Source organism: Frankliniella occidentalis, unplaced genomic scaffold (assembly GCF_000697945.3).
Source record: "Frankliniella occidentalis isolate FOCC.00 unplaced genomic scaffold, Focc_3.1 Scaffold10, whole genome shotgun sequence".
Classification (NCBI taxonomy): Eukaryota; Metazoa; Arthropoda; class Insecta; order Thysanoptera; family Thripidae; genus Frankliniella; species Frankliniella occidentalis.
This window is the reverse complement of record NW_026267140.1, coordinates 673,534-688,225: the sequence shown is the minus strand read 5'-3', so window position 1 is coordinate 688,225 and position 14,692 is coordinate 673,534. Positions and strand designations below refer to the sequence as shown.

At 60.4% G+C, this 14,692-nt stretch overlaps 1 protein-coding gene across 2 annotated transcripts in view; it reads left to right on the top strand.

Moving 5' to 3' along the window:
- Positions 1-11,875: 11,875 nt before the first annotated feature.
- Positions 11,876-14,692, top strand: part of LOC113203988 (uncharacterized protein DDB_G0271670-like) — a 33,569-nt gene continuing 30,752 nt past the window's right edge. For both annotated transcript variants that reach the window (XM_052277484.1, XM_052277486.1), the window contains exon 1: positions 11,876-11,961. In XM_052277484.1, the coding sequence (XP_052133444.1) occupies positions 11,941-11,961 (21 nt within the window). In that variant the 5' untranslated portion in view covers positions 11,876-11,940. The remainder of the gene's footprint in view (positions 11,962-14,692) is intronic.

Here is a 14,692-nt window from a genome sequence, read left to right as displayed (position 1 = left end):
GGCTTGCTTTTGTACTTACTTGTACACTAACACGCTGCCATCTGAAGTGTTGAAATGTCAAATACATGCAATGTTAAAATGCTTACCATTGGTCGAATGCCTTAGCTGATAACTGCAAATTTCAGTATTTGCAAGAGTTAGTCTAGAAAGTTGAGCTCTTCCTGGTGTTCTATCTTCCCTAATCAAACACTTGCGTAAGACACTTCCGAGTGTTCTTTAACTTCTCAGCTATGCTCTCCGGTCAAACTCTGTCTTCAAACTTATATAGGTGCTTGTCAGTTGAACACTTTAAATGTCCGAGCAAATATCTTATCAGTTTTCACAGGCGCTTATTGTCTACAATGTTCGAATAAAACACCGTGCGCCTCACATGTTTGGGTTGGATCCCGATGCCAGGTAGCAACCCTACCCTGACCTGACGCTGACGGACCAAAGGTGTGAATGCCCGGAGGCCTCCGCCGCCACGGGGGAGGAGAGGGGAGGAGGGGTGTTACTAAACAAACATCAGCAATGATTAGGCTTGGCGGGCGGGGGGGCGCCTACCTACCTACCTTACCTATGGGCCCCCTGCCAGCCCTCACGCGCAGGCTGCTCCGCACAGTTCCTCCCCGGTCCACTTTGCGGCGCGTCATGCTCGCTAACTCCAGCGAGTCACATCCCGGGGCCGCCGCCCGCCGGCCGGACCCGGCCACATTACCGCCTGCGCGCAATATTCATCACCATTCATCACCCCGGCCCCGATCAGCATGCGGCTCCCGTGTACCGGCCAGGGAGATGAATCGACCAACTGCACACATATACCGGGGGGAAAAGTTTTTATAGTCAGTTTGAACGATCGGTAACGACGTAGTGTGTACAGCGCCAAATGCAACGCGGACAAAATAGTAAATTGCGTGCAGCTGTGTGCTGAGAACTAACTTTCGGTGCTTTCGGGACACCTTCCTCCCCGTCGGCTGCTTCCGATGCGAGGCGCGTCCTGCGGCCCAGCGCCACAACATTGTCGCCCGGAGCCTAATTGCCGCCGCCGTCATAAATAAACACGCGTCTTTATTGATTCTGCGAGTCAAAGTGAGGCGGCTCATCGCGCATTGATTTATCGCGGAGCGGGGCGCCTGCTTACGTCCCCTGCGGCCAACACGGCGGCGGCCACCGCGGGGCTCTGGAGGGGGAGGGGGGCAGCTGCGGCAGGACCCATAGGCGGCCCGGCGGACCCGGCGGCTGCCACCGCACCCGCCGGGTAGGCAACCTGACCGCACGCCTGCCGTGCGGGACAGTCTGACTGCAGGGGCACAGGAACCGCGCGTGCATTTTTATACGACGAGAAATGTACCGCGGCTGCGGTACGACATCGAATCGATCGAATGTCAACGGCTCTTTCTACGCCCCTTTCTAATACAAAAGAGGAGTGCCGCTTTTTGGCTCAAACCTACAAGACACTGCAAAAAAAGAGCGTAAGTGTAATGCAAAGTCCGTGGACTTAGGCCCTTTCCACTTTTCACCAGGGAAGAGACGATCGGTCCGCCCGCCGGTCAGTCGGCCCGGTACGTCCCGAGACAACTTCGCATAAACACGTCCCCCCTTTGCGCGGCCGCGCCACACCGCGGGGCTAATCCTGGATTATGGCCCCGCCTTATTAGCGGCAGAGTGAGGACCGACTCCCTGACCAGCAGACTCCTTGCGGCCCACCACGGCGACACGCGGGACATAATTCCGCGTCCAAATTAAAGGAGAAGCAGGATTTAAGAAAAGAAAACGGGTCGTCGTGCGCCCCACTTAACTCAACGAGCCGCGAAGTACGGCACACCTCTACAGGGGGGGGGGGGTAATCATAAATCACGGCGGCCGCCGCTGCAGCGGTGCGTTCCCTTCTCACCTCATGGAGAAGCCGGGCCCGGAGAGTGAGGAGCAAAAACTGTCCTATTTCCTCCAGTTCAGTTAGACAGAGCAACAGAGAGCCCCAGCAGCCGAGTTACACAACTCGCGGGCGCTCATTGGCCGACCCGGACGGTCACACGCCTCGACGCGCCAATCAGCGGCGACCTCACAGCCAAGACACTTTACGGTGGCCGCCGGGGCTGCCAAACCTACGGGCGGCGGCACCATCAGCTCGCGGACACCTCCGCGTCGTGGAGTCCCCCTCCCCTCTTCCCTCCGCGGCGGGGGTCCCAGCGGAGTGGCCAACTTGGCGAGTTTCACTCGCTCGCTCGCGTGGCGGGGCGTCCCTGCAACATTTTATTCCGTCTGCTTTTAATTAGACCTGCCTCCCAACAGCTTTTTGGGGCAAGTTGAGCAGTTCAATCGCACTCAGGGGGCAAGGAAGCAGCAGAGAGCACGAGGTAAAAGTTTTCTAAGAAAAACATTCGACTCGCACGAATAAAGTGGCAGCTTCATATATATATGGTGAAAAAGCCGCGAGCAAATCTTTGGTCGCAAATGATGCGAGCCGGTCCCGAGATTAAGCCATTGGGACCCCCCGCGGCGTAATGACTTGCAGCGGTGTGGTGGACCCGGCGCGGACCGATCCAGTGGCCCAAAACTGTTATGAGCCGTAAATCCCCTCGCTATCTGAGCGCTTAACGATGCTTTTATACATCTTATTGGGCGGCGCGCCGACGCGGTGCGTTGCTGTATAAAACAGAAAATGAAGGGCTGGCCCAGCCGCGTCCACCTGCCGGGTTTCCGACGGCCTCGGCCCCGCTTGGAGGGCGTCGTCCTGCTTGGTCCTGCTGGGGGCAGCAGGGAGGGAGGGAGCAGGGAAGTCCTTGCTGCGGGGGCCCATCCTGCCGCGCGGCTCGCCTGGCGTGTGCCGCCGCGGCGGGCAGCGGGGTCACGGCGGCTGTCCTGTCGTCGTCGTCCGCCACATCCTTGATCCCCTCGATAACCAATAAGACATAACATGTCGCGGGGGAATGTGCCCCGTCGGCCGCTGTGACGACGCCGCGGTGACGCTGTCGCGACATGTCGCATTCCGTGTCGTATTAATTGCCGGAGCATGATTTGGTTCGTGTCGTCGCGGCGGACGTCGTCGTCATCGCCGTGCCCTGAATGATGACGCGCCGACCTGGACGGGGCTGACAGGGGGGCGCGCTCCCACCCGGGGGACCCGACCGACCCCACGGCACGACGACACAGCGCCGCACAGCGGCAGGCCCACCATCATCGCTTGTTTTCACCAAACAGTAAAAGCCGCGTAAATATCATTCATTTCCGCTTTGGCTGAGTCGTGTGCGGTCCCTGCCGTTCTCTCTCCTCCACACACACAGCACACACACACACACACACATATTATATATTCTGAGGTGTCCGCTCTTCATTTCGCGTGTCGCCGAGTCCTTTACGCCCATCGGTTTACGTCTTTCAGGGAACGGCCGGCCACACGGGGGCCTTATACGCACGGCACGGCGCGGCACGGCACCGGGTGGGTAAGCTTATAAATTTCAGCGAGAATCGAGGCAGCCTCCTCAGCGGCGGGCCGGGCGAGAGGTAGCCAGCCAGCCTCCCCCGTGCGGCGCGGCGCGGCGGCGGCGCTTCCGAGAAGTGCTCCTGGTGGCGACAAGCACGGTGGGCCGATGACAGGGCGGGAGGGGCGAGTGGAGCGGCAACAGGCGGCGCGGCGTCCACGACGTGTAACGCAACGTAACGCGGACCGTCGGGCCGACCTCCAGTTTGCCTCCAGTTGTCCCCGGGTGTAAATGCATTGGGACGTCTTGGTTTTCCAAAACAGCTTGAAAAAACAAAACGTCGTGCTTTACAGTACTGCTCTCCTCTAACAACCCCAGCCTGCTTCCAAGTGCCTTAACTTGCTAAGGACCTATCTATATAGAAACTTCTTAAAAAGCGCCTAAACCAGCAACTTCATCATCAGAAGTATCTTACTTTCTGGGCGCCTCCTTTCCGAACCGTTCAGAACAGAACTCGATGACGGTCTGTGCTGGCTCGTGTCGCAGCCGCGTCGTTGGCCCAGGATCGCGGTCTGGAGCGCGGCGCGGGGCGTGACGCTGTATGGGGCGTGGTGGCGTTGGCGAACGCGCGCACAGTAGTGCGCCAGCGCGCCCGCACGCGAGGGGCCCAAGTCAGACGCGATGACGGCAAATCAAATCATACCATCACGTGACCGTCGGGACAAAGTGGCGATACACTGAGCACACACATCGCGGGCGTCACGGCGCGCGGTTTACCAACAACGGGTCCGGAGGGGAGTGGAGTGGGGGTGGCGGGGACGTAGAGCAGCAGCGGGAGGACATGGCGCTTCGACAATACGCCCGCCCCGCCGCCCCGCCACCTCCGCGGCGGCGTGCCCGCGCCCTCTCCTTGCCACGCAGCCCCCGTCCTCCTCCGACGCTGCCGCCGCCGGGGCGCCACGACACATAAATTACCCGCAGCCAACTCGTATTTCAGAATAAAGTGATATTGCAGGCCGTTTTATGAGAAATCGCATGCAACACGCTCGATATTAATTGCGGCGGCGGGCGTGCCAGCCGGGCGATGCCGGGCGATGCCGGGCATGCGGAGCTCTCGTTAATCTGCATCCTGCGTTGAGGGAGGGCGATATCCCTTCATTAACAGAGCGGGGCGCGCCGTCGAGTCGCGTGAGGCTGGACGGGGCGGACGGGGCGGACGGGACGAGACTGGACACCCCGTTACTACGCCCGCCCCGTCCATAGCGAAGCTGCCTATAAGCTAGGAGCAGCAGCGCCCGTCGCAGCTGTTTGCAGCTGTTCGCAGCCCCCCCGGCGGGCACAGCGGGCGCAGAGCGGCCCCGGGCCGGCTGGCGCTGCTGCTGCTGCCCAGAGGCTTGCGCAGCCTAAGAGATTTGCTTGCTCTTAGCTCGACAGTCTGTTTACCCGCGGGGCCAAGAAGGAGGCCTCGAGTGCTTGTCCTCTTTATGGGTGAGACTTTCACCCCGCGCGACACCTGCAGGCTTCATTTCCTTTGCGGCGCGGGGGTAACGCACGGCACTTCCCCCGACCGCCGTTACGACGAGGACACGCACGACCGTCAGTCGCCAACCTCGTCACTTCGATGCCGCGGGTCGGGAGCCCATAAGCAGTATGGGCGCGCCGCAGCAGCGTCGCCAGAGGTATCCGCACCGCTTTCCTCCCCCATTCTACCAACGCCGACGCAATAATTAACTCCCCGCTGCATGCACTTCGAGATATCGATAAGGCCGCGTGCTGATTAGACTCCCGGCTCGCACCTCGATATGTATCGAACGTATCGAAACGTCGTCGCATGCAACGCCTGCTGCTGCTGGTCGCCGCTGGCCGAGCCTTGTTCACCGGCACCACCGTGGGACCAGGTGGCGCAGGCCGCTTGGAAATGAGCAGACTTTAAACAATTGGGCAGACACTCCCAACTTTGCGCCAATTATCGAATGACAGTGAACGACAGTTATTGGACGAGGCGAGAGTCAACCGCAAACACCTATACCTGGATAAAAACACATCTAAAATGCCTCTTGAAACTTTCAAAGCGCAAGGGCAAAAGAGTTTCGCGCGACGGCGGGGCGTGCGAAGTCGCAGCGTGGCGTGGTCGGTCGTGGCGCCGCGGGAAATAGACTGCTTCTCGCGCGCCCGCTGCAGATGGACCCTATAGAATGTGTGATAAGAGATTACTGTGAGCGCACGACTCGGCACGGCAGCGGCGCGGCCAGCAGTGTGCAAATGCCTGCCATTTATCGCACTCTGGTTTTCCTTCCGAGGCAGAGATTTAGAGCGATGCAGGCTATTCACAATCTGGAGGGAGCGAGTGGGACGGCAGAGGGAGTGACGACGCCGTGCGACGGAGAGAGAGGAGGTGTGTGACACTCCGGCGAGCAGCACCGTTCGGATTTCGCGCACAATCACGGCAATGGCAATGAGGCTGGGGAGGCGGAGCGACGCAAGTGGATCGCGCGCCCGACCCGAACTGCAAAGAACCGACAGAACGTCGCAGCGGAGAGGAGGAAAACTGCGACAAAATTTTTACATACGAAGCTGAAGGCTTTGTCAAACAATACTTTTTCTTTTTTACTTATTTTCTACCCATTGGGCGCTCGAACGGCCGACCATGGTAAACCCCGATGAGCAGGCGCTTCACGCGATCCCCCGTCGCAAAAACCGTGTCGTGATCGACGTTGCTCCCCGATCGGCTCGGCTCGCTGACGTCTCACTCGGCGTGTGCATGTTATTGCGGGACATGTAGCGATTTATGGACCGATATTGACATGGAGTTGAGGCAAAGGAAATGGGTTAGACTGGGCTCGCCTAGGGCTGGGCTGCTCGCCTGGCTGCGGGGCTGTGGGGCGGGGCACCACGCTGGGCAGGCAGCATTGCGTTATTGTACACGAGTTAAATACCGACCGGCTATCAAATGAAAACGCTCCAAAGTCCCATACGCCAGTAAGGGTAAGCATGCACGCCAAGTGAATTTCTCCACAAATTTAAGCACTTTTCAGGAAAAAGTGCCTGACGGCAGCGAGCGAGTAGAAAACGGGCCGCCAAAAGTACGGACACACCCTTTACAAGTCATACATAACTTGTTTTTAACATTGTGCTGTAATTTACATCTGAACAGAAAACACCAAGCTCTGCCGCTTTAATTGAAATTTTCGTACCCTGGGAACATTTTTACTTACCTATGGCTACAACTCTTTTCATGTGTTTTTGCACTTAACATCAATCAGATGTCTCATTGTTCGATTACTTTTGCCCTTTCACAATAGTCCATTAATCAGTCGCTCAAAACTTGCTTATAAAATTAATTTTACCAAGGGGCTATCAACAGAACTGTTGCACATTTACAAGTGCACAGCTGCCAAAATCAACAGTTGCAAGTGCTTATTTATGAATTTGCGCACTCAAAGTATTGGTCGCACACTTGGCTCAATAGTGTTTTAGCACGGGGTTCATCCAGAAAGTACGTCCGTCGTTCGCCAATACAAACCTGCCAAATTCAGCCCTTCCAAGCTCTCATGGCGCCTGGTAGGTAGACAACATCTTGCCTGCGACGCACACGTGTGCGGCGGGGTGGCCTACCCTGAATCTTACAGGCGCCGAGCTTCGGTATTTCGCCGAATGAATCTGAGGAAAACGGACGTACTTTCTGGATGGTCCCACGTTCCCTGGGCCTAATTTTTAGTGCCAATGATTTTAACATGGGAGCGTGACCACTATGTGGTCACGTCGCACGGACCGTGTTAGTAGTTATTATACAGCACCTCAAAACAAAGAGCGATGACATAAACTCTCTGATACAAGACAGCAGTCTTCGGATAGTGTGATTGTCCACTCGGAGCCCACTCCCCCATGCCCCGCCCCACGCGCGTTATGATATGTTAACTAAGCCGTCCGCTCGTTAAGAGACGGAGGTCCGGAGAGATTCCAGGAACCTCCGCGGCGGCCCAATGAATGCGATGCCACAGATTGGCAGCACGGCTTTTAGCTGCTCGACGGGCCACGCCGCTCCGCCACGCCGCTCCGCCACGCCGCGCCACGCCACGCCACGATGGGACCAAATAAACGTCCTTCTCGCTCGGCTCGGCTCAGAGGAGATTCAAGGTAAAATCAATGAAAGTCGTGAACAACAAGACTGCTGCTCCTCTCCGCTCCCGGAGCCTGACCCAGGGAGGGGATGAGACGGCAAGCGGACTGTAGCAGCTGCGGGGCTACTCGGGGAGACGAGGAGCAGGGGGTTGCAGGGCTGCGCGGGTCGGACGAAATCGACCCCAAAGTGCGGCGCTTGGGGCGTACGAGGTTGAGTTATTGGAGGGTGAAAGCTCAACGGGCTGGGCGCAGCTCAAGGCCGCCCCCGCCAGCACCATACACAGGGGCCGCGGTTGGCAGAGTACATCACACGGGCTGCTCCTGATCCCTGGAATAGGGCCGTCAGGAGCAGGCGGGGCGTGGCGGGCCATGGCGCTCCAGGTAGGAGGCCCAGCGGGGCCCAGCGCTTGCTCGGCATGCTAGAGCCATGATCTGGTCAGAGGCCACTGGGTCGCCCCTTGGCGCGGGCGGGGCGCGGGCGCGGCGCGGGCGGGCGGGGCAAACCTCCCACGGCCGTGGCGCGCGGTGGCGCGGGCGCGGGGGGCAGCGCGGGGGGAGAGGGCTGCGGTGGTGGCCTCCCTCATGATACACGATCCTCAGCCCCACCAGTTTGCGGGGAACAATTATACATCACGATGGCGCTCGGCCAGCCCAGCCCGACCAGCGCAAGCGCGCGCAGCGCAAGCCTCGATTGTTACCGATTGACGAGAGCTTAGCTCGAGGAGGGCGTCGTGGGGGCCGCGGGCCCTCCCTCCTCTCCAGAGCACGCGTGGCCCGGCGCGCATGGGGATGCCACCAGACTGGCGGGGCTCAAAGCATTGGCCCGGCTCCGGCCCGGAGAGGGTTCGTCATTGTCCTCCCCGTTGTGGGAACTAGAGGCCCAAGAGAGCCGTTAGAGGGGTGGGGCCCGCAGAGCGCGCCGTGGGGCCCGCCCATCAGAGTGAATGTGGCACAGCGCGCTGCAGCGACCCGCAGGGGACCCGCAGGGGCATGCCAACACGTGTCGCCCTCCGGGTTCCGGCATTTCCGGGAAACTCCGGGACAGGAGCGCGCCGCGACGCCAGCCCAGCGGCAGGCGACGCCCTGCAACGCCCTGCGACGCCAACAGTGAATGCAAATTGTGCGCTGTTCCTGGCCGGCCCGGAGCAGGCCCAGAAGAGGTCGGGAGGAGGGGACCGGGGTGTGGGGACCAGGAGGAGAGACAGAGGAGTAGGAGGAGGACGACGGCAGGACAGCAGAGGACCGTAGGCTGCAGGACAGTGGGACAAAAGGCTACCTTACCTCCCCCTCACCACCTTCACACGCAGACACATATCCAGGATTTGCATGCATAAGGCCAGGGGAAGGTGGGGGCGGAAGGAGGCTCGTCACTTCATGCCATGCCGCACTTTTGCCTACTTTGCCCTTTTAATTGTTGCGTCGTTGGACATGTTCACGTAGCCACACTGCCGCTCAGAAAAAGTCCTTCTCACTATCAGCTGCACCTAAAGACTGACGCCGAACAGTGGAACTTTGGCCAGAGCGGGCCAGAGTCTTAGAAGCGTGTTCCCGCGGTTGTCGCACGACGCAGAGGACCTGCCGCAATGGCTCCATCTTATGCCCTCCGGACCAGCGACTACGGCCACGTGCGATACTCAGGTGGACCGGGTCCACGAGAAGGGCCGATGCCGAAGCGTGAGAAAAGAACATTGGGGGACGCCAGCTGCCCCGTCGTCGGGGCCCCGTCGGGGCTGCTGCTCCTGCAAGCCGAGTTTCTCTACGTTTCGTGTCAGCGAGGCTAGCAGGGCCAGGGCAGCCAGGGCGGCGGGGCTGCGCCGGCCCGCTCACTGCTGGCGCGGCTGAGCCGATGCTGCCTGGATACGGGAAGGCAATGCAGCAGCAGCAGCGGCTGCAGGCACGGCTGCGGGCATGCACACGAGCAAGCGCAGCGGCAAAGGAAACAACCGAATACATGCACGTCAGCCCTCGCCCTCCACCCACGGCATTGCCTAATACAGACATGCTGCAGAGACAAACCGGTGGTGCGGTAGTGTCGGCGGGCGGGGAGTGGCGGGGAGGGGGAGGACGGTCACCACCACGACGTCAAATGATACAGAGGGCTCGGCCGCCACGCGCCGCCACCCGGGCCGGGCGATGGAGTCGTCCTATCACATCACAACGTGCTTGGTCACCGACCGGATAATCATTCTGACATTTTCGAGGCGCGCCTGATCCCCCCCCCCCTGTTCCCCCGCGTCGCGGAGCCCGCAGCCCGACCCAGGGGAGGGAGGGGGCGTGCCACCGTCGCCAGTCACGCAGTAACGCCCAGCTAACGCCCCGGTCACGCCCCGCGAGCGGCCCGCGCGAACGATTACCGGACAAACCGACCGAACCAAACGGCCTACCCGGCCCCGACCAGCCCGCCGCTACGTGGACGAATGGCCACCGCACCGCGACCAGCATGCCAAGTAATTGTCCTGCAGCGGCGCGCGGCGGCCGAGCAGAGCAGCGTCGACTGTGGGCAAACTGTGAGGCCGCGGCGGGCGAGTCAACTGTGTGTGTTCATCGGCCCCGGGGGACGAGATGCAGCTTCGCCTGGCGCAGGACAAGACGACGCCCCCGCCGCCCGCCCTGATCACCACTGATCACCCCACGCCCCCGTTCCAGGACGCGGCGGCAGCCGCTTTCCATCGGACAGGAAGCGAGGCCTCCTCCGGGAGGTCGCTCGGGGCAGCATGCCGCCTGGAGGCGGGGCTGTCCGTCACGACGAGTCGACTCGACGGCGACAAACCCGAGCCGACGCGCCGCGCTTGCTCTAGTTGACACCTCGCGCACGGACCGGACCGGCTGCTGTCCAGCTACCGCCTTGCAGCCGCTTCCAGCTGCGGCCATAGGACAGGCTTCACTATGGACACAGCGAGCCCGCCAGCCCCGCCTCTTATTGCATAATACGGGCAATTCACTTTAGGTCCATTGTGTTCCATTTATTTCGTATTTCCGACCCATAATGAAGTTGTGATACTGATGCTTTCGCTTCTGGCGGTTTGTGGTGTTCTTTTCCACGACGACACCTCACCGCCGGTGGGACGCTGGGAGCCCAATCACTCTGAAAATCGACACGGGACCGGCGCGGATCAACTTCGTAAGACCGGCCGACTGTGCGATGGACAGTTGAGATACAGAAACAGACGTCGGTCCGCTACTGCTCGTGTCGCAAGACCACCAAGACCAGGGAAAGGCAAATACGTTGGCCGCGGCACAGTGGCCAGGCCAGGCCGGGCTGATGAAAAGTCCCGCGTGCGCTCCGGCAGTAAAGTCCTGGCCCCCGTGCGCGCGCTCCCCTCCAAGTCCTAGCGACTCCAACCGCCAGCCTGGCTCCTCCACGACAACCAACAACAACTCCTCGGAAATCACCCCCTGGCCCCTCGGGCACACTGTTTTCGAGCGGTTTCTGCTGCAGTCCGCTTACTTCACTTTGGCGGAGTGAATCGAGGCGGCTCATGAGCTACGCACGGTGCAGGAGTGCTCGTCACACAAGGCGTGTGTCGGTGGGGCCCCCGGCCGCCGACAAAAGAGCTCCCGCCGGTGCACTGAGTGTTGGCCCAGCAGCCTACGGGGGGCAAACACTCGGCGGCGCAGTGACACCGCCAGCCGCGGGGCCAACGGGCGCCCGCGAGGCAGGCAGCCGCTCACGCCAGCAGCATGTCCCGCAGCGCTGCTTTGACTGCGGCCCCGCCCCTCCCCGCGTATGGTCCATGACAATGGGGCATAACACGCGCAAAGTGATTTGCGCCTCATCATAACACGGCGGCAGAAACAAGAGAAACTCTGGACAGCAGCGCGGCTGCGGCTGTCCTAATGGCGGGACACGCACGGCAGGTGTTAGAGAAAAGGGGGAGGGAGAAGGGGGAGGCAACGTGTCACACCAGGGGGGACAGTCGAAACTTGAGTGAGGGGGGAGCGGGAGAGGAAGAGAGATGGAGAGAGAGGAAGAGAGAGGAAGAGAGGGGAAGAGGGAGAGAGGGCAGGAATGCTTGTGTTGCGGTGGGAGGATGGTATGTATGCTGAGTAAAAGTATGCGCGTTGTTTTCGCAGTAAACCCGACAGCTTACATCCTGCCTTGTCAGCGGATGAATCCGTTAAGCGGGAAGCGCAACCAACCGTTCAAACACTAGCAAGCACCACAACCACTTCCACCCAAGAGAGCGGGCGTTGTCGAGGAGGCCACCACCATCGCCGGCAGGACGTACACTACTGCTTCTGTCGCAACACTGCAGCGTTGTCGTGGAAACGGCGCGAGTCTGGCGCCGTCCGCCCGCGGCGCCGCCCAGGTGGCCCAGGCCCAGGCTCCCAGCAGCACCCCACCCCGCGCCCCAGCCGCCCCGCCCCCGCCCGCCACGAACAACCCCCAGCCTGACGTGCCCACAGTGCAGTTGTGATGGTGCCCCCGCCGCCACTGGTGAGTCCAGCAGGCCCGCCCAGGGACTCGGCACGCCAATAGAGCGCTCTAAAGAAATGGCGTGAACATGAACAAAACCGTACAACTCGACAGGGAAAAGACACAGCAGGGTTTTCGTTCAACGCGATGAGTGGATTGAAGCGTTATAATATGGGTCACGTAAGAAACACCCCTCCGCCCTTTCCTATCTCATGTGTATAGGTAGTGCGAAAAATTCGCGGTTTGGGCCGTCGATTGTTTAGTTTCATTTGGGCAACATGACAACGAACCGCGAGAACGGCGGACGGGGCGGATGACCGAGACGCCCGTGCACTTGTACGTGCACTCGTGCACAACTAGATGCACGCCACAACGGCCAAAACAGTTTCCCACCCGCCAATAAGAGGCTGATACGGGATGTATTTACCGGGCCTCGAGTTATGGATCCCACGCGCAGGTGCGCAAGAAAATTATATCGCGTAGAGAAACGGGGCCCCGCGGCCCCGCACGTCTTAAATCCTCATCCATGTGCGTCCCGAGCCGCCCGAGCCGCATCGCCGATCAAAGCCACGTATTCCGCGCGTGTGAGTGTGTGTACCGCCGTGTCGCGCATAAGTCAGGGGCTGCCGAAGGGTGTTCGGCGCTGCTGGAGCGGGGTGGCTGGAGCGGGTTCCGGGGCGCGGCGGGGCGCGCTGCCGAAGGGTGTTCGGCGCTGCTGGAGCGGGGTGGCTGGAGCGGGTTCCGGGGCGCGGCGGGGCGCGGCGGGGCGGGCCAAGTGGATGTAATTCAGAACGCTGCAGCCTGCCGCGCTGCTGCCCGCTCTACAGGTTGCGAGGCGCCGGCCCCGCTGTTCACATGGCCACGCCGCGCCGCCGCTACAAGTGGCGGTATAGTGGTGGTGCGGCGCGGCCGGCCGCGGCCCCCGGTGGCAGCCACACGCCCTTATCATCCTTATGGCCCCGTGATAAGCCCGATAGCTCGCAATTACCGACAGAGTGCTTTCTGGAGTAGCGGCCGGCGGGCGCTGTTAGTGTCGCCGAGTTATGACTGGGCCCATGCGCCGCGTCGACCGGCCAGCGGCAACTCTTCCCTGCTTCAGAAAAATAAAAAGTTTCGCACCGGGGGCCATCTAGCAGCCGGTGATAAAAGATTCGGCGGATCCATGGGGGAAAATAGATAAACTGGATTGGATTGGCAGAGAATGTAAGCCATCTCAGCTATTTTTAGCCACTCCAGCTAAATTGTAGGAGCCGTAGAAAACGCACAATCGGGCTTATGCAACACCGTGTGTCTACCCGACAATTACCAATAAAGACACAAATGAGCAATTTAATATTGTAAAATTAAATTGGCCGACGATACTCACTAAAACAGTGTGATTTTTGAAAACATGCAGAAAATTTGGGTGAAGTTGGTCCAATACGAACGCCAAAAAAATATTCTAGACAAATCCTATGAATTAAGACATGGAAAATGGAAAACTTTGTTCTTCTTTGTAACGGGTTTCCATTAAAAGACCAGTTTCTTGACGAATACAACTTGTTCGACCTCTGAGCTAACTACTAACACAGCATGCTAAAGATTTTACTCAGAGGGTCCTTCACTGGAAACTGACTTAAATTTAAACATCTACCCTCTTATCCCCCACCCTGTCGTAGAGGAAGGGTGGGGCGACACTCGTACGGGCGGCTGGCTGGCTGCTGTCTAATGTCTATGACACAGAGCAGCCCGCTGGTTGGCTCGGCCTGGTGGCTTATCACGAGCGGGCTGGCCGAGGCAGGCCGCCCAGGATACACTCCACAAGCCGCGGAAGGCCGCGAGAGGTGCGCGCCCGCAGGCGGCTCGGGTCTGGATGGAGAGGTGTTTGAGAGCGATAAAAAGAACCTGGGCGGGAAGGGCCCGAGGGCACGCGTCGTAGGATTAAACCCCCTCCCCCTTTTTCGACGCTGGAGAGGGTGTAGAGTGCGGGATAAATTTTAGGGGTTGTAAAACTAAGCGGCTTAAAACTACATTGTGATAGATAACACCTCACTGAGCGGTGTGAAAATGCGCGTCCTTTTACTGCGAAATGGTATCGCTATCGCCTGGTGCCCGCTGTCTGGACCGGGGCGATCTCCCGCGCTGACCGGCGCTGACACTCACTCACTCGCGCGCAGGCAGCCGCTGCCAGGCGCCTGTCGGTGGGCCCAGGGCCCGCACAGGGTTGGGCCGGCGCCAAACACTTGTGCGGCCGCCGCGGGACACCGCGGGACACACCTCACGAGCCTGGGGGCCCTCCTGGGGGCCGCGGGGAGGGCCGCCGGGCGCACCGCGCCCTACATGTGGCAGGGCAGGAGAGCGCCGGCGTGAAAAAGTCTAATCGCCCAATCCAATCCCATCTAATCTCGATCTGGAGCCGCACGCCGCAGCAGCAGCGTGCCGCACGCTCACACCGCCTGCCTCTTCGCGCGGACAGCTGACCGAACAGTCGTGCGAGCGGGGCGCGGGGCGCCGAGCGCGGCAGTGACGGATAGGGCCGCCTCCCGTGTATGAGTCCCTCCCTCCGGTCCGGCTTGGGCGGGGGCCGGGGCGAGCAGAGCTTGCCTGTCTAATTGAACACTTTCCCACGCACGGCGTAGCAAGCAGCGGGCGGCGCGGCGCGGGCCGGACCGGGGACTACCTGCGTCTGTCTTTGTTTCTTGCGCGCGCCGGCCCAGGACCGGCCCAGCCGCAAAACAACCTCCTTTGGGCCCCCGGCGGCGCGGCGCGCCCC